This window comes from Pipistrellus hanaki (assembly GCF_964339955.1).
Source record: "Pipistrellus hanaki genome assembly, chromosome: 11".
Classification (NCBI taxonomy): Eukaryota; Metazoa; Chordata; class Mammalia; order Chiroptera; family Vespertilionidae; genus Pipistrellus; species Pipistrellus hanaki.
In genome coordinates this window covers 3,408,805-3,426,841 of record NC_140513.1, presented here as the reverse complement: position 1 = coordinate 3,426,841, position 18,037 = coordinate 3,408,805, and the positions used below count along the sequence as shown (strand labels likewise).

The window sequence follows — 18,037 nt, the reverse complement described above, 5'->3', positions numbered from 1 at the left end:
AGGAATACAGAATCTGATAAAAGGCTTGGCCAGACCCATACACCATACTTTGGGTTTGTAAATAAAAATGATCATGATTTAAATTGTTCTTAGCCGCAGGGAGTTCGGTGAGGTTTTTTCTTCTTTTTCTTCTTCTTTTAATTAGTTAGGTGAATCTTGACTGCCTTTGAGAATATGCTAAAAGTCATGGAACCTTCCCCCAGAAAAGTGCAGGTAACTGCTTAGACGGGACTTTCTTGGAATTTCTAGGGCTTTGTAATCCTGCTGAAGCTTATCTAAAGGCCCTATCCCTCAAGCTTATGACTCCCAAATTCAGAACTCTCGATCTTAATTTTTTAAATGTTTTTATCTATTTCAGAGAGAGAGGAAGGGAGAGGGATAGAAACATCAATGATCATAGAGAATCATTGGTCAAGGGCATGCACATTGGCTGTGGGCACATCTCCGGTAGGGGGTGTGCAGGAGGCAGCTGGTTGATGTTTCTCTTCGACGTCATCGACGTTTCTAGCTCTCTATCCCTCTCTCTTCTTCTCTGTGGAAAATCAATAAAATATATTTATATTTAAAAAAACTTAACTTGAAAGCTCTTCCTTTGTAGTAACATGGTATTACTTTGTTTCTGAGTGGTAACTTTTAGAGAACACTAGCAATGTAGTGATGTTTGTAGGCAGATAAATCAGATCCCTCTTTGTTAAGACGCTGGAAGCACTGCCCATGGATTGGGATCACTTGATCACACCGGCCTTAGGTGCAGCGCCCACGGCACCACTGCACAGACTGCCCCCTCCCAAAAAAGTATCTGAAAAGTTTTGGGAAATTGAATTATCCCTGCTGTGCCTCATCTCAAGCACACTGCCTATTAGCTGGTCCATCCTGGTAAACCTCAAATGCCTCCTTGGCATGTCTCCAAAACTGATCGGTATGTAAAATTAATGACTGCTAAGAGGGGGTCTTCTGAGTGTGCCATGTCCGCCCCAAATCCAAAGCAGCGTTAGGACAGGGCACAGTGCCGCCCGCAGTGAGCTCAGGCCCAGCGTCTTGCCTTGTGAGCATGGCGGAGCTTGGTCAGGACGGCCCCCAGCCCACCAGGCAGCTCAGAGTGAAGAAGGAAGAGAGCCGGGGAGCGTGGCACTGAGGGACATGCTGTTGACACACTCAGTGTGGTGTTAGATCTTACATCTCATAAGTATATGCCACCAAAATTCTAGTGTGCATGTGAGATTGCTCTGTGCACAGAAAGGGTGGGACTCCCAGTTTAGTCCCAACTGCCCTGGGCTCACAGGGGAAATGAGGTATCCTACAGCATCTAAGTTTTAAATGCTAAATATTTGATGTTTTTTATTCATTGGCTCCTCATAGCACTCCACCCCCCTTGAGAAAAATGCTATTATCCCTGGTCTATACATTTGAAAAACAGAACTTGGGTTACATAAGAGGAGGAGGCCGACTTTGAACCTGGCCTCCATGCTCTTCCCATTCGGCCTCTTGTATTGAGCCACCCTCGGTGCCTGTCCAAGCGGCCAGCCCCGATTGCCAGGGCCCCAGACTTCCGTGTTGGCATTTTCAAGCTTTTTGTAATTTTTCCTCTGTCTTAAGCTATCATATTTCTGTTGTTTAAGAAATTTGACCCTATTTTTAAAAAATATATTTTATTGATTTTCCACAGAGAAGAAGGGAGAGGGAGAGAGAGCTAGAAATGTTGATGAGAGAGAAACATCGACCAACTGCCTCCTGCACACCCCCCACTGGGGATGTGCCCGCAACCAATGTACATGCCCTTGACCGGAATCGAACTTGGGACCTTTCAGTCTGCAGGCCGACGCTCTATCCACTGAGCCAAACCAGTTTCGGCGAGATTTGACCCTATTTATTTCGTGAATTGCTCTCTATATACAGTGATCCAAGAAATCGAATATTAAGCTTCCTTGCATAGTGTTTCCTACCATGAATAGTCGGCAGTCAGTAAATGGTAGACGGGATTATTATTATTTTTTTTAATTATTGATTTTTACAGAGAGAGAGGGGGATAGAGAGTTAGAAACATCGATGAGAGAGAATCATCGATCAGCTGCCTCTTGCACAGCCCCCACTGGGGATGTGCCCACAACCAAGGTACATGCCCTTGACCGGAATTGAACCTGGGATCTTTCAGTCTGCAGGCTGACGCTCTATCCACTGAGCCACACCGGTTTCGGCTATACGGGATTATTGTGTTTCTGTATTAGTGAGAACTGGTCATGGACGCCTAAAGGCACCTTTGCTTACTCAGGTCACACCTTGGCTGCTGTGTGAGGCCGTACTTTTTAGTGAAGCTGGCTGTGTGAGACAGCAGAGAGAATGGCCGGCTCCTGCGGTGGCTGCTGCGTCTGTTCCAGCGGGTTTGGCTGCATTGGAATGTGGCCTCGACGTGCTGGGGCTTGTGGAGTTATGTTTTTGTTTTAAAGAAAAGCTCCATCCCAGCTGGCGTGGCTCAGTGGCTGAGCTTCGGTTTGCCGGTCAGGGCACATGCCTAGGTTGTGGGCTCAATCCCCAATGTGGGGTGTGTGTGCAGGAGGCAGCCGATCAATGGTTCTCTCATCATTGACGTTTCTACCTCTCGCTCCCTCCCCCTTCTCTGAAATCAATAAAAATATATTTAAAAAATAAAAACTAGAAATTTAGGCTTTTATATGAAGTTAGCCAGAAATTAATTCAAGTTAAAAAACAAAAACAAAACACTATTGGCCCCATCTAAACATTCATGTGCCAGTACAGTCTGTGGACTGCCAGGTGGGTGAGCTTTAACATGAGGAAGTGGCCAGGTATGTGACCTTCAGCTAGTTCAGTTAAGAGTGAACACATTTATGCTGAAACCAGTTTGGCTCAATGGATAGAGTGTTGGCCTGCGGACTGAAAGGTCCCGGGTTTGATTCCGGTCAAGGGCGTGTACCTTGGTTGCAGGCACATCCCCAGTGGGGGGTGTGCAAGAGGCAGCTGATGGATGATTCTCTCTCATCGATGTTTCTAGCTCTCTATCCCTCTCTCTTCCTCTCTGTAAAAAATCAATAAAATATATATTTTTTTAAAAAAGTGAACACATTTTGCCCTAGACGAATAGCTCACTTAGTTAGAGAGGTGTCCCCACACATCGAGGTTGAGGGTTCGGTCCCTGGTCAAGACACATGCAAGATTTAATCAATGAAGGCATAAATAAGTGCAACAACAAACTGATTTCTCTTTCTCCCTCCTTCTCGCTCTAAAATCAATAAATAAAATTTAAAAGAGTGACCATATTTATTTTTTGAAGTTCAGTTTATGAGAAGTATCATTGCTCCACTTGCTTTATGTTTTAAGCAATTTAATGTGAAATTGTTCAGAGGGGATTAAAGCAAAAGTATGTATGTTCTGCTGTTTAGTTAAAAGAGCAGAATTGTAATGTCAAGAATTGTCACTGTTTTGAAACAAAGGAAAAAGGAGAAAAAGTGCTAAAATTGTAGTTGTCTTGAGGGATTTTTTCTTTTATCTCCAGATCAGACCTTTATTCTGAACTTCGGGCAAGTGTATCCAACTGCCTACTCTTCATTTCCACTTGGGTGTCTCTTTAGCACCTAAGAAACCACCTCTCCTTCCACTCCATTCCCTCTCAGCCTATAGATCTTCCAGATTGTCCCAGTAACTGTTCTTCGCTTCTCATAGAGGGGTGTTCTAAGTAGCTTCCCCCTCGCCCCCCAGCCATCCGCTGCTCTGTCACCTGAGCTCGTTGGTCCAGGCCATCCTGTGTCTCACGGACCAGCGCAGTCTCCTCACACTGTGTCCCAGAGTTCCTCCGGCTCACATTGTGCGTTGTAGCTGCAGTATCTGCCTAAGAGCCCACTCCCGTCATGTCACCGCCCTTTAAACCCATCAGGGGCCCCCTTTCCCCCTTACGAGGGAGCTCACAGCCCTTAGTGAGGCTGCCAGTCTCTGTGAGCAGCCTCTTCTCCAGTCTCCGTTCTTTAGTTTCTTAGTTCCTAAGTGAGCAGCTTGGTGATTGTTTTTACATTCCGTGTAACCAGCACGTAGGCCAAGAAACAGGACATTCCTTGCACCCAGAACCCCACCCCCAGTACTCCTTTTGGTCACCAGAAGTCCTGAAATAGCCAACACAGATCTAAAGGAGGAGAGACGTCTTGCCTTACTCGGTTTCATAACAATGGCCATATGATACTGCAGCGGGAATAGGGCTGATTGAGGGGACAGGATAGGAAGCACACAGAGAACCTCATCTTAATGAGAACACGATGTGCACTAAGGCGGCGGCATAGAGCAGCTCAGTTAGGACAGGCTGCCCGGAAGGGAGAGGAGGGTGTGTGGAGAGCAGCGTGCGTCTTATTCGGAATGGTGACCTGATTGACAGCTGAAAGTGGAGACGGGGCATGGGCTGTTAGCTGAGGGTCCCGCATGTATTACTGGCAAATAGTAATACTCAAACCAAAAGATTGATTTTTGGTAATTATTTGTTAAAATTTTAGAAAATAGAAAAAAAAAAAAATAGAAAATTGTTACCACTCCAGTGGTTCTAATCTTTTCATAGTTTGGTTTGGTGGATTTCTTTCAGACCTTTTATAAATAAATAAACAAATGTAATTTTCCTTTTTTTTTTTTTTACAAATATACTGTATTTAGTTTGGATTTTGCTCTTTGCATTTAATATTTTGTCCAGCTTTATTGAGGTGTAATTGACTAATAAAAATTGCATGTATTTAAGATATACAATGTGATAGTTTGATATCCCTATACATTGTGAAATTATTACCACAATCAAGCCAACTAACATATCATCACCTCACATAGCTATTTTTTGTGTGTGAATAATTAAGATTTCTCTAAGCAGCCGAAACCGGTTTGGCTCAATGGATAGAGCGTTGGCTTGGGGACTGAAGGGTCCCGGGTTCGATTCCGGTCAAGGGCATGTACCTTGGTTGCGGGCATATCCCCAGTAGGGGGTGTGCAAGAGGCAGCTGATCGATGATTCTCTCTCATCGATGTTTCTAACTCTCTATCTCTCTCCCTTCCTATCTGTACAAAATCAATAAAATATATTTAAAAAAAAAAAAAAGATTTCTCTAAGCAAATTTAAGGTATACAACACAGCATTGTTAACTGTAGTCAGCATGCTGTAAGTTAGATCTGAGAAATTACCCTGCATATCTGAAACTTTATACCCTTTGACCAGCATCTCTCCATGCCCTCCACCATCCTCTGCCACCCCCTGCACCTGGTAACCACCATTCTATTCTCTGCTTCAAGAACGATTTTAAATTCCACATATAAGTTACATCACGCAGTATTTACCTTTCTGTGTCTGGCTTATTTCACTTAGCATAATGTCCTACAGTTTCATCCACGCTGTCAAAAGTGATAAGATTTCCTTCTTATCATTAAGATAAGGCTAAGTAATAATCCAGTGTGTGTGTGTATATTTCGTATTCATCCCTTGACAACTACTTAGTTTTCATATCTTGGCTATTGTGAGTAATGCTGCAGTGAACATGGGGTGCAGCTATTCTTTGAGATAGTGATTTTATTTCCTTTGGATATTTGCCCAGAAGTGGGATAGCTGGATCATATGGTAATTCTGTTTTTAATTTTTTGAGGAACCTGCATACTGTTTTCCATACCAGCTGTTCCAATTTACATTTCCATCGACCTGTAGAAGGGTCCCCTCTTCTCCACATCCTCGTCGGCTCTTGTCTTTCGACAATTTTTGTAACAGGTGTGAGGTACATCTCCTGATCAGGGATGTTGAGCATCTTTTCACCTACGTGTTGGTTGTTTATATGTCTGAGAAATGTCTATTCAGACCCGTTGTCTTTTTAAAGTCAGGTCATTTGTTTCCTTGCTGTTGAGTTGTTTGAGTTCCCGATGTGTTTTGGAGATTAGCCCCTTATCATTTATATGGTTTGCAAATGTTCTTCTCATTCTGTAGGCTGCCTTTTCACTGTGTCACTGTAACTGTTTCCTTTGCTGCGCAGAAGCTTTTCAGTTTGATGCAGTCCCATTTTTCTCTCTCTGCTGTGTTACCTGTGCCTTTGCAAAAACTCATTGCTCAGACCAATGTCAAGAAGGCAGTTCTGGGGTGGCAGCTCCAGCCCCACTTTTAAGCGGCTCCAGTTATGTTATTTTTCACATGTCCTAAGACATCCATCCTGTGTGATTGAGTTAATTTCTCTTCTGTACATTATAGCGCCTTTGGGAGAATGAGAAAATAGTCACCCAGGTCACTTTCTGTAGGGGTTCTCACTCTCACAAACCTGAGGAAGGTCATGAAGCTTAGCTTTTCTGGTTTTTATGCTCTCACAACTCCCTGATGCCTCTCAGCAAATGACTTCTACTGTCTTAGCAGGCTTTCCTGCTTCTCCCTGGGAATGCTAATTTACTGTAAGTTACTCCATCCCACCAGGAAGTGGAAGTCTAGCCAACATGCTTTAAATGCATGGCTGGGCTCCTAGGAAAATAAGAAAAATTCCCTGGGGCCAAAAATTAAAAATTTAAAAAGTGGCCAGAAGGAGCTGACACTCTCCAGTGGGTAAAAGAACACAAGTCAGGGCTGCCCTGAGGCATGGCAGAAGCCTGGGCCCTGCAGTCTTGGATTTTGAACAGCTGGTGAGCAGAAGGAGCCAAAGCCTCCGAGCTGGGCAGGAGGGGAGCTAGAGCTGTGTCCCTGTCCCCAGCCCTGAACCTGGGACTCGGAGAGCTGTGCGGCTTGAGTGGAAGATGGGCTAGGAAACAGAATGGCAGGAAGATGTGTGTATTAGCTGTGTGCGTGGTGGTGGGAGGGGTGGCCTCTGATTTTTCTGCTACAGATCTGTTCCATGGCCTCTCCTAGGCCGTTGGTGTTTGCAGTTGGACTGTGTCTGATACCCAGGAGCTCCAAGTCTAGAAATGAATAGTTACCACTCACACAAAGGAACAACCTGCTGTGGGCACCAGCAGAGGCGAGGGCAAAGAGCAGAATTAGACCCCTGGCACCTGTTGTAAAAGAGCTATAGTTAAAATGGAAAGAAACAAAGGACGAAATTTAAAAACATGAGCAAGAAGCAAAACCACTATAAAAAAAAGACTATCAGATTTGAGGAAGAACCAAATGTAAGTTTTAGAAAAGTGCTTAGCATTTAGGAGTTACTTAATAACTAACTGTTGCCTTCTTGCAGACTTAGTGAGGGCGATTTGATTCAGGCAAGTAATTCTCAATCTGAAACTCATGGCTTTCCTCATCAACACTGTTCCGGGCCCAAGGTCCATTTGCCCACCACTTCAAAAGGCCAAAACTCAAAACAGAGTCTGGAGGAAGGAAAAGCTTATTGATGGAGAAGGTTCCAGTCGAGAAGATGGAGGCCCTGGTAGTTCCTCAAATCCATCTTAAGGAACACAGAGTTCAGGCTTCTTTTATGTCAGGGGAAGGGGAAGTGGGAGGAGCTGTTTTTGTAAAAACTAAAGCCCCAGGCAGAATCCCTCTATGACTGGTATGTCTCAAGCAGGGCCTACTAGCCTGAGGGCCAGGGGAGCAACACAGGCCCAACAAGACGGGGTCCCCATAGACCAAGCTTTTCGCTCTGTTACAATACCGTGGTTCTGTTGGCCTCCTCAGTGGAAAATGATACCGCTTAGGTGCTTCCTCACCAGAGGGGTTTAGTCAAGAAGAAGAAAGGGTTGCTTCCCTGAGCATGCAGACGTGGCAGGCCACATGCACAGTTGGCCTTCGTGCCAAGACCTTTTGGTGCATGGGATGACACTCAACCAACTGAGCCACACCACCAGGCCAGCATGCTTTCTGAGTGCCTAATAGGTGTCAGGCCTTGGACTAGCAGGAAGGATGAGAGGAAAACTAAGACATTGTTCCTCCTTCCCTGGAATTCACATTCCAGCTGACCACCTAGTCAGGACTATCACAAATGTGTCCAAATGAATTGCATCTGTTGTGTGCTTCCTTCTGCAAAACTGTTGATATCTTATGCATTTCCGATGAGTCATCTTCAGCTTTGAAACAAGATCAGGTACCACAGCGGTATATTTTACTAAGTACATGGAAACATTGGTTAGCTAGCAGGAAACTAGACTAGTTTTTCAAGCAAACAAATAGGTTAAATAATCAAGAGAACTTCTTCTCCCTATTACTAACTTCACCTCTGCAAATCTTTTTAGAATGACGTGAGGCATAAGGTTCATCTGAACACCTTTGGATTCTTCAAGGATGGGTACATGGAGGTTAATGTCATGAGCCTTTCAGTGCCTGAGCCCGAAGGAGCCACAGACAAGGATCTGATGGTAAGTGCCTTCCCCGGACACCAGGGGTTGGCGCTTCCCTGTTGCTTTGATGAAAGCTTTGCCCCATACTTGAATGAGAAGTGTCAGAATATGGAGAAAATAAAACTTGTGAGCGGGCATCAGATAATTTTATTTTTAACGTTTAAATTGTAATTCTTGAATAATTTTAGTGATTAGTGATCCTTCTTGCCAATGAACGCCATGAAAACCGAGAGGAGGCCAGGCCAGCGTGTGGGCATTTACCTCTGCTTCTTTACCCTCTTAGATCGGATTCAGCCTGGACCGCACAAAGAATGATGGCTTCTCTTCCTACCTGGTGAGCATGAACGCGGGACTGATCACACTCTTCACTGGGCTCAGGACCGGGTGGGAGCCCTGCTTTTGTGGTTGGGCTGTTTTCTTGAGGTGGTGGCTGCTGGGACCTTCGGGTATCAGTTTGTCTCGTTCCTGAAAATGCTTTCTCTTTGTTCCAATGTGAATGAATCAGGTGATGCATAATTGGGTCTTCCTTTCTTAGGATGAAGATGTGAATTTCTGTATTTTAAGGAAACAGTTGGTCTCTGTCCCCCTTCTAATCCTAAACTTCTCCAGAAGTGAGTAAGTAATTCTAATAATTCCTTCAGTTCAACCCTCCAGTAAAGTTTGGGGGGATTTGGCCATTAAACTAACATTCATTGAGTATCTACCATCTGCCAGATACCGTGCTGAGTGCTGGAGATGAAACACAAGGTGAGGGAGATAAAACAGCCACCCCAGTGATCTCAGCAGAGAGAGGTGGGCAGAGAGACTGCTGTGGGAGAGGAGGAAGCTTTCAGGTAGCTGGGGGCCCTCCCCTTCTAGTGAGGAGACTTCACCAGTGAATAAGGAAGGGAAGACATTCCCACATAAATGCCAGGCAGAATGGCAGGAATGGTGCGGTGTGTTCCGTCAAGTGGGTGCTCACCCCCACCTCAGTGAGGGAAGGACGGAGGGCTCCTCTCCGGGCAGGACGAGCAGTGCTTCCCTTCAGTGGAGGGTCCAGTTTAGTGCCATGTCACCCAGGCTGGGAAACTCTACCCTCGTGCAGGGCAGGTGAACAGCAGTGGCGTGTTCAGGAGGGAGAAGGGAGGAAATGCGTTCTAGGCGTGCCGCTCCACGTTCCCTAGGCTTCAATTGAACTTTTCATTGTTGTTGTTTTTTAAATATATTTTTTTATTGATTTCAGAGAGGGAGAGAGAGGTAGAAACATCAATGATGAGACAGAATCATTGATCGGCTGCCTCCTGCACGCCCCCTACTGGGATGGAGCCCGCAACCCAGGCATGTGCCCCGAATGGGAATCGAACTGTGACCTCCTGGTTCATAGATCAATGCTCAACCACTGAGCCACTGCCGCCAGGCCATTTTATTGGCTTTATCTCTTGTTCCATTTCCCTGTACACCAATTCGTTGACCACATCACAGATACTTAGTGGAAAATAATATACATCAGAATTGCGTGGTTGCCAAGAATTTCAGTCCTAGGGGGAGACTGCCTGGATCCTCACCAGCTCCTTACTAGCTTTCTGCTCTTAGGCAAGTATTTAACCTTCCTGAGCCTCCTTTTCAGCATCTGTAAGATGCAGGTGATAGAATCTACATTGTAGGGTTACATGACATAATGAATTTAGAGCTTGGAGCCATGCCTAACGTATAACACTTAAAGGGCCATAGGCATTACCTTGAACTTTTCCCCTTCTATCTTATTTAACTGTAGAGTGAAAATAAAATCTCCACCTGAAGCTGGTACCCAGTTACCAAAGATCGTCTTCAAGGATGAGAAAGCCTCTGGCCAGAGCCCGGAGGCTGGTGTTCCCCCGGTTTCAGCAGGCAGCCAGACTGAGACGAAACAAGGTAAGCGTGAGGTGGAACTAGCCTTTCCTTCACTGCCCAGCTTGATCGGTTCTTTTTGGTTCCTAAGTAAAAACAAGCATGATCTATGCATTATTTTATGCTAAAATATTAAGTGAGGAAAATATGGAGAAGGTAGAGAAAGCAAAGTCATTTTTCCTTACACCCAGTGTTAAAATTTTAGAAATTGATATTTTACCTAAGTTTGTTTTTTTAGAACATTTGAAATTTATGGTTACATGTACCACTTCAAGCATCCCTGTTCACTTAACTTTAAGTTATTTTATACTTATCACATATTCCATTAAATGGATAATATAATTTACTCAACCTCTCCCTTTAAGGAGACATATTTTCATTTTGATGCTATCCTAATATATAAAAACCCTGGATCCATCATGACCAGAGACTCAACCAACCGGAAGTCAGTTCTGCAGTCAGCACTGGGTTGCTGTGGCGACCCAGCACTGAATGCTATGGCAGCAGGCGTGGTGACCCAGCACTGACTGCTAAGGGGAGAGAGGCCTGAAGAGAGAAGCAGGGTTTGATCTGTAGCCTCTGTGGCAGCTATTGGTGAGCATTTGCTTCTCTCTTTCTCTCTAGGCCTGGCCAGCAGCCATGCCTCCATTTCTCTCCAGGCCTTCAATGGGGCTGCTGATCAGCCCTGCCTTTCTGATCAGGCCTCGTTGATAGGCCCAGAGACGCTGACTAGCATTGAAACCGACCAGTCAGACTAAATTTCAGTGAACTGTGAGGAGCCAATGGTTGCCTAGGAGGCAGAGCTTTTGACACTGACCGGCATAGAAATCGACTAATCAGAATCAAATTGGCTGGCAGAGGAGGGCAGTTGGGGGTGAGATCAGACCTGTAGGGGAGGGTAGTTGGGGGCAGATCAGGCCAGCAGGGGAGGGCAACTAGAGGTAATCAGGTAAGAAGAGGCAGGGGCAATCAAGCTGGCAGGGAAGGGCAGTTGGGAGCATCCAGGCCAGTAGGGGAGGGCAATTGTGGGGCACCAGGCCTGCAGGGGAGGGCAGTTGGGGGCCATCAGGCCGGCAGGGGAGGGCATTTGGGGGGGCGATCAGGCTTGCAGGGGGGACAGTTGGGAGCGACCAGACCAGCAGGGGAGGGCAGTTGGTGAGATCAGGCCAGCAGGAAAGGGCAGTTGGGGTGAGATCAGGCCAGCAGGGGAGGACAGTTGGGGGCCATCAGGTCAGCAGGGGAGCAGTTAGGTGTTAATCAGGCTGGCAGGGAAGTGGTTAGGGGGCGATCAGGCTGGTAGACAGAAGTTGTTATGGGCAATCAGACAGGCAGGCAGGCGACCACTTAAGAGATAGCAGTGCGGGATTGTGAGAGCGATGTCCAACTGACATTCCCCAAGGGGTCCCAGATTGGAGAGGGTGCAGGCTGGGCAGAGGGACACTCCTCCCCCCCCCCCCGCCCCCCTGTGCACAAATTTCGTGCACCAGGCCTCTAGTTATAAATATTGCTGCAGGGGACTTCTTTGTTTGTAAAACTTTTTTTCAGACATAGAACTTGCTTTAGGATGGGTTCCCAGAATTGGAATACCTGAGTCAAAGGATCTGAATACGTCTATTGATGCATATTTTTAGTGCCTTTCCACATGAGTTGTGTGGGTTTATATACTCCTATCAGAAAACATGTGGGAATCGTGCCCATATCACCATGTCCTAGCCAGAGCTGTGTGTGTGAATGTTAAAGTGAGAGGCAAAAAGCAAAAAGGCATTCTTGTTTTTGTATTCACGTTGTTATTAGGTTGCACTTTTTTTCCTATGTTGACTAACCAAATTTATATTTACTACCTCTTTTATTAACTGCCAGGTTTGTCTTTAAAAACAAATTAATATTTATTGCATTTTATTTATTAAATATTAATATTTATTGTATTTACGCTTTTTTTTTTTTACTTTTTCAAAACTCGAACCCAAATTAGAAGACCTGCAGAAAGACTGCATTTGTGTGATGGTGTGGTGTAATGTCTGCACCGTCTCCTCAGCCAGGTTTTTCATTGCAGGGGCCATTTCCTGGGCAGGAAACACTCTTTTCCTTCTTTTTCTTCTGAAACCCTGTCCCTTCCTGCAGGGCGTTTGAGATCCTGCCTTCCTCATGAAGAGTATCTTAAGTAAAAATAAGGCCCAGATGCCCTCTTTGTTCCATGAAAGAAGCCATTAGCAATCTTTTTCTTTTTTATTAAGGTATTATATGTGTACATATCTTTCCATTGCCCCCCCCCCCCACGCCCATACATTCCCCCCTCTCCCCCCCGAGTTTTTTGTCCATTGGTTTTGCTTATATGCATACATACAAGTCCTTCGGATAATCTCTTTATCTCCCCTGAAGCCACTAGCAATCTTAACCCTTCTTGCCATGCTGTTAGTTTTTCCATGTATGTAAATAGATCTCGTATATATTTATTTTAAACAGTGATTTCAAACATACTTACCTAGGTAGTTAGACATGTCAGGCCATGTGGCGTCTCTGGCAGTAACATACAGTAGATTAACAGAGATGAGTTCCCTGTTGGTACTGAATATTATCACTTAATAGATCACATTTATAACATTATAAGTTCCAGTTTGCTGCTTCGACAGCTCAGTAATTATTCTGGGATTAAAGAGATGGCAGTCCAGCCCGGGCCGATGTGCTCTGTCGTTCAGGTGTCACCTGAGCACCAAACTGTTGCTGGTTCCGTTTCCAGTCAGGGCGCAAGCCCGGTTTCAGGCTCCATCCCTGGTCAGGGGCACGCAGGAGCAGCCAATCGATGTTTCTTCTCCTCCTTTCCCTCTCTTTCTCCCCTCCTCTTTCTGTAAATATCAATTAAAAAAAATTTTTTTTTAAGAGATGATAGTCCACTAGATAGCATATGGTCTCACCTTTTTTGCTTGTTTGAATTATTTGATATTAGACAAACTAGAGTCTCATAAAATGATGCTATAATATACATGTGAGGTGAACTCTACAGTAATTCCTTTTCAATGTTTCTGCTTCTAGAGAATAGAAAGTCTAAAAGAAGTACAGAGGGTGCAAAGGTAAGAACTAAGCTCCCTTTTGTGCTCAACTTTTATGTTTATGTCGTGTATGTGCATATATGGATCTCTTTTTAAACATACACATATATATATTTAAAATGGCAACTTGATAGGTTTTGCTTTATGTGTACACTGTGAAGCTATCACCAGATAAAGTTAGTGAACATTATCCATCACCCCAAAAGTGTTTCCTGTCCCGTTGCCGTGCTCCTGTCCTCTGGCAGCCACTGTTTGTCCCGTAGATTACCGGTTTCATAAAACTCTGCGCCGATGGATTATGCAGTACGTGCTCTTTTGTGTTCTTTTATTCAGCGTAAGAATTCTTGGTTCATCATGTGGCTGCATATGTCAATAGTTCTTTTCATTACTTCGTCCACTGGACCAATGGCAACGTGTTACTCGAAATCGGGAGTGGAGTCCAGCGATGGTCAGGGTGTGACTGAGTTGGCACCCTTGGCCTTGCTAAAGCTTTAGTGGTACAGAAGTGCTCTCGCAGGAAGTTGGGGGGCGGGTGAGGAGTGGGTTAGTGAAGAGGCAAAAGACAGCTGAGTAAAGGCAATGGGGGAGGGAGAACGAACATTCTCTGTGAAAGGGGAGTTCAGACATCAAAAGCAGGTGGGTGTTATTTTTAGGGAGCTTTTAAAGATCCGCAAATGAAGGCTTCCAGAAAAGCGTGTTTAAATCTTTGCTTTGTTTATGAGCTTACTTTCCCTACCAGTGTCCTAACGCAGGTTGTTATGTCTTTCTAGGCAATGGAAGAGAAAACCTTTCCTGTTCGTAATAATAACGGGGCCCTTTCATTTCAGGTATGTATCTTCTTTGAGTAAAGCTTGATCTCTACCATGTGAAGAGTGAATTTTTAAAAGTAAAAGCGTTTTGAATTTAGGAATAATTAGGCATGCTATGTATCAGTCACTTGAATACAGTAGCTCTCTCCATAACTAACTACAGCGTAGGTGTGATCACCTGCCGCGTAGGAAATCATGTCTCCAGGAAGGAATAACTTCATGAATGTCCCGTGTGAGTACAAGGCCCAGATTCCCACCTGTTCTGCCTGGCTGTCCCCACAACTTGGCCTCTAATCTTACGCTGTCTCCCATTCCCAGTGCTCCAGAGCACAGGGTTCTGTGGCTGGAAGGACCCTGGGCCTTGAGTGATCTGAAAAGCTGCCCCCATTATTAACTGCATGTGAGTGTTTGTGGTGGCAGCACAGCCCATGTATATGGTAGGAGGTTGCACTGGATCTCAGCACCAGGTTACTAGCTGGTGACCTTGGACAGCTCACCTCACTTCTCTCCTGGCTCTTTAATCATCTGAAAAGGGAAAACGGTGGGACCTGTCTCATAGGGTTGTTAGGCATATCATTTTTTTTTTAAAGTGCTCTGTAAAGCGCTATGCAAATAACCGTTATTATTACTTTGTAAAAGTCACTGCCTCTTTCCTAACCCGTTTTTACTAACGGAGGTCTGATTTGCTTACAGCGAGATGCACAGGTCTTGAGTGTACAGCTCAGTCAGTGTTGACAAATGCAGGCGGCCATGTATCCACTCTGCCCAGAAGCTCTGCTTGTATCACCGTGGCAGCCTCCCGCCCCTGCACCCTCTGCTCTGCTTTCTCTCACCTGGTTCATGTTGCCATCTAGCCGTTTGCACAGAAGTTCAGTAGCCGTTGGTGTTAACAGCTAACAGAGAGCTTGTGGAGTAGCCACCTGCTCCCAGTCCTCAGCGGTTTTCCTCAGGCTCAGAGGGAAAGCCCCCGTCCTTCCCCTTGTCTGCAGCCCGCAGTCAGCGCTGTCATTCCTGTCCTGGGCTCTGTTCCCCGCCCTTCCTTCCCTCCCCGCCCTGTGCTAACTGCTTGGGCACACGGCCACCGGGCTGCTCCGCTTTCACTGTCTCCACTGGGGGGAACCCTTTGGATTAGTTTCTTTCTCCTTCAAGTCTTCCTTTCTTCTTCTTCTTTTCTTTCTCTTTTTTTTTTAATGTATTTCATTGATTTTTTACAGAGAGGAAGAGAGAGGGATAGAGAGCCAGAAACATCGATGAGAGAGAAACATCGATCAGCTGCCTCCTGCACACCCCCACTGGGGATGTGCCCGCAACCAAGGTACATGCCCCTGATTGGAATCGAACCCAGGACCCTTCAGTCCGCAGGCCGATACTATCCACTGAGCTAAACCGGTCAGGGCTCCTTCAAGTCCTTCAGACACCACTGTCTGACAAAGCTTCCCGCTCCCCGTGTGTTCAATGCAGCCACCCCTTCTCCCTCCCCTCTCCGTTCTCTTCCCTTCGCACTTGTTTCCAATGTGCTGTAACTGTGCTTACTTACTATGTGTGTCAGTCTCTCCTGTAGAAGGTAACCAGAGGGCAGGGATTTTCTGTTTTATTACTGATGTATATGAAATTCCTAACCTTGGACCTGGCCCCATAGGCTCTCCGTCAGTAATATGGACATGAGTGAATGAATGCCAGGCAATGTGCTAAATACTTTGTTATCATTATCTCAGTTCGTCCTCCCAACAACTCTATGAAGTAGGTGCTGTTATTATTCCCCTTTACAGATGAGGAGACTGAGTCTCAGAGAGGTTAAGTAACTTGCCTAAGGGGAGGACTCAAACCCAGGTTTTTCTGACTCCAAGGCCCATGTGTTTAACCACTTTGCTTTACTGCCTCCTTAAGAAAATGCAAAAGGTACTTTTCTCTTTTTTCCCTCGCTTTCAAATGCTTGTTCATAAAATAAGTGTTTTGAATGTTTTTGTAAAAAGCCTTTAAAAGTAATTTCTAAAGGAAAGCATATAGGATAGTATGTACTTCTGTCAGTTACTAATGTGTGTGTCAGGTCAGTGTCAAGGGCACAGCAGCTGCTTGCTGAGAGAACACGGGTTGAAATGGCCAGTTCGTAAGGTCCCTGGGATCATACAACAGGCAGTGCTGGCTTTCCTTCTGCCTGGCCTCCCCTCCCATTGCAAAAGAGTCGGTAGGTGACTCCTTACTGTTCTCCTACCCAGTGTCCTCCCCGTCTGCACAGTGCAGTCACCTGAGCCTTCTGCTCCATCCACAAACAGGGATGATCATTCATCCCCAGACAGGAAGGGGACTGTCGGAGCTTATTCCAACTCTAAAGTTTACATTTTCACTTTATTTTTGTTTTTTCTTTAAGGGTCAAGTGCCAACTCTGATCTCTTTAATGATTCTGTTGATTTTTTAAAAATATTTCTTAACTTCATCTGAGTCTTACTTTGAGAACTAGGAAGTTAATATGTTTAGAAACATTTTCTATTCTGGCTACCTTGTGTGGACTAAAATACACACCTCACGTTTACAAAAATGAGTTTGGGGCATGGTTTAACAATTTCAACTTGAATATTCTTGGCCTTTTATTTCCAGCTTCTTGTCAGGTATCCCTTTTCCCTCCCAGCCTTTTAAATTGTAAGGTATAGTATGTATACAAAACAGTGTTAGTACCTATATTGATATTGAATACAAATAGTAGGTAATCACCGTTGTAATCATCACTGGGACAAGAGATGAAATAATGCTGGTACCTCCCAAACTCCGTATGTCTCTTACATCCCTCCCCAACTCTAGAGTAACCCCGATCATGAAAAAAATGTTATAATCATGTCCTCACTTTTCTTTATAGCTTGCCACCTGTTTACGTAGCCCTAAGCCACACCCTTTAGGGTCATAGAAAATTTCTCTAGAATAGACTCAGGAGTTGTTTATATGATCTTCTATGTATGATTTCTTTTGATTTACATTAAACTTCATTTGAACACATGAAACGTAAGAAAAACATGTCTGAATATAGAAAATGTAGCATTTATTACTGTTGCTTAAAATCATAGGTGTAAATTTTAATGAGGGAAAATTGGTTCTTTTTTTTTTTTTTTTAAGAATTTGTAATTGGTTTTTAGAGCAGAAGAAACAGGGAGAGAAACATCAGTGTGAAAGTAAATCATTATCGGCTGCCTCCTGACACCCAGGATTGAGCCCACAACCCTGGCATGTGCCCTGACTGGCAACCCTTCAGCACATGGGATGACGCCCAACCATTGAGCCACATCGGCCAGGGTGGACTATTGATTCCTCACCTTGTCAAGTATCAAATGAACCTCCTTCAGTTTTCAGGAGTATTTTCACCTAAAAAGCAAAATAATACGTTGGCCTGAAAGCTAGATAACTACATCTAAGGTTGCCTCGGAAGACTTCTGCCAAAATCTGTCACCAGTGGATAGGTGTGCGATAAGGCAAGGATAGTAAAACCTTCATTGTGAAATCTAGGTAATGGGGCTATAGATGTTTGCTGAATAGTTCTGTCAATTTTTCTGTTAGCTTGAAAGTTGCTATAATAATGTTGGGAGGGAATCGTAGAAGAAGGAAACATCTGTTTAAATTCTGCTCTGGGAGAATTTGATTTCTTTGAGTATATCTTTTTTCTAGTTCATAGTATTTATGATTTCTTTCTAAGACTTAAAAATTTAGCTGAAGATTTGGGTGCCCTTTAATTTTTTTCTTCTTCACTTTCAGTTTTTCTTTAACATCACCACCAATGAGCAGGAAGGCCTCTACAGTCTTTATTTGCATAAATGCCCTGGACCTAAACCACAGTCTAGTGACAAGTTTTCATTCAACCTTGATGTGAGTACCATATGGAACTGTGCCACCTGAGTTTTGTCAGCCACGTAAAATGGAAGGCATTGTCTATAACTAGAGGCCCAGTGCACGAATTCTCACATGGGTGCGGACCCTTGGCCTGGCTGGCGATTGGGCCAATGGTGGGGGAGCTGGCATGCTGCGGGGAGGGACCACGAGAGGTTGGCCTCAGCAGCAAGCTAA

General features: G+C 44.8%; 1 protein-coding gene across 1 annotated transcript in view; it reads left to right on the top strand.

Annotated features, from left to right (window-relative positions):
* The window catches only part of GPR107 (G protein-coupled receptor 107), a 47,564-nt gene that overhangs the window by 1,039 nt on the left and 28,488 nt on the right, over positions 1-18,037 (top strand). The window contains exons 2-8 of the mRNA XM_084899834.1: positions 8,164-8,286; positions 8,552-8,602; positions 8,804-8,883; positions 10,022-10,158; positions 13,165-13,202; positions 13,952-14,008; positions 17,729-17,839. Of these exons, the coding sequence (XP_084755960.1) occupies positions 8,164-8,286; positions 8,552-8,602; positions 8,804-8,883; positions 10,022-10,158; positions 13,165-13,202; positions 13,952-14,008; positions 17,729-17,839 (597 nt within the window). The remainder of the gene's footprint in view (positions 1-8,163; positions 8,287-8,551; positions 8,603-8,803; positions 8,884-10,021; positions 10,159-13,164; positions 13,203-13,951; positions 14,009-17,728; positions 17,840-18,037) is intronic.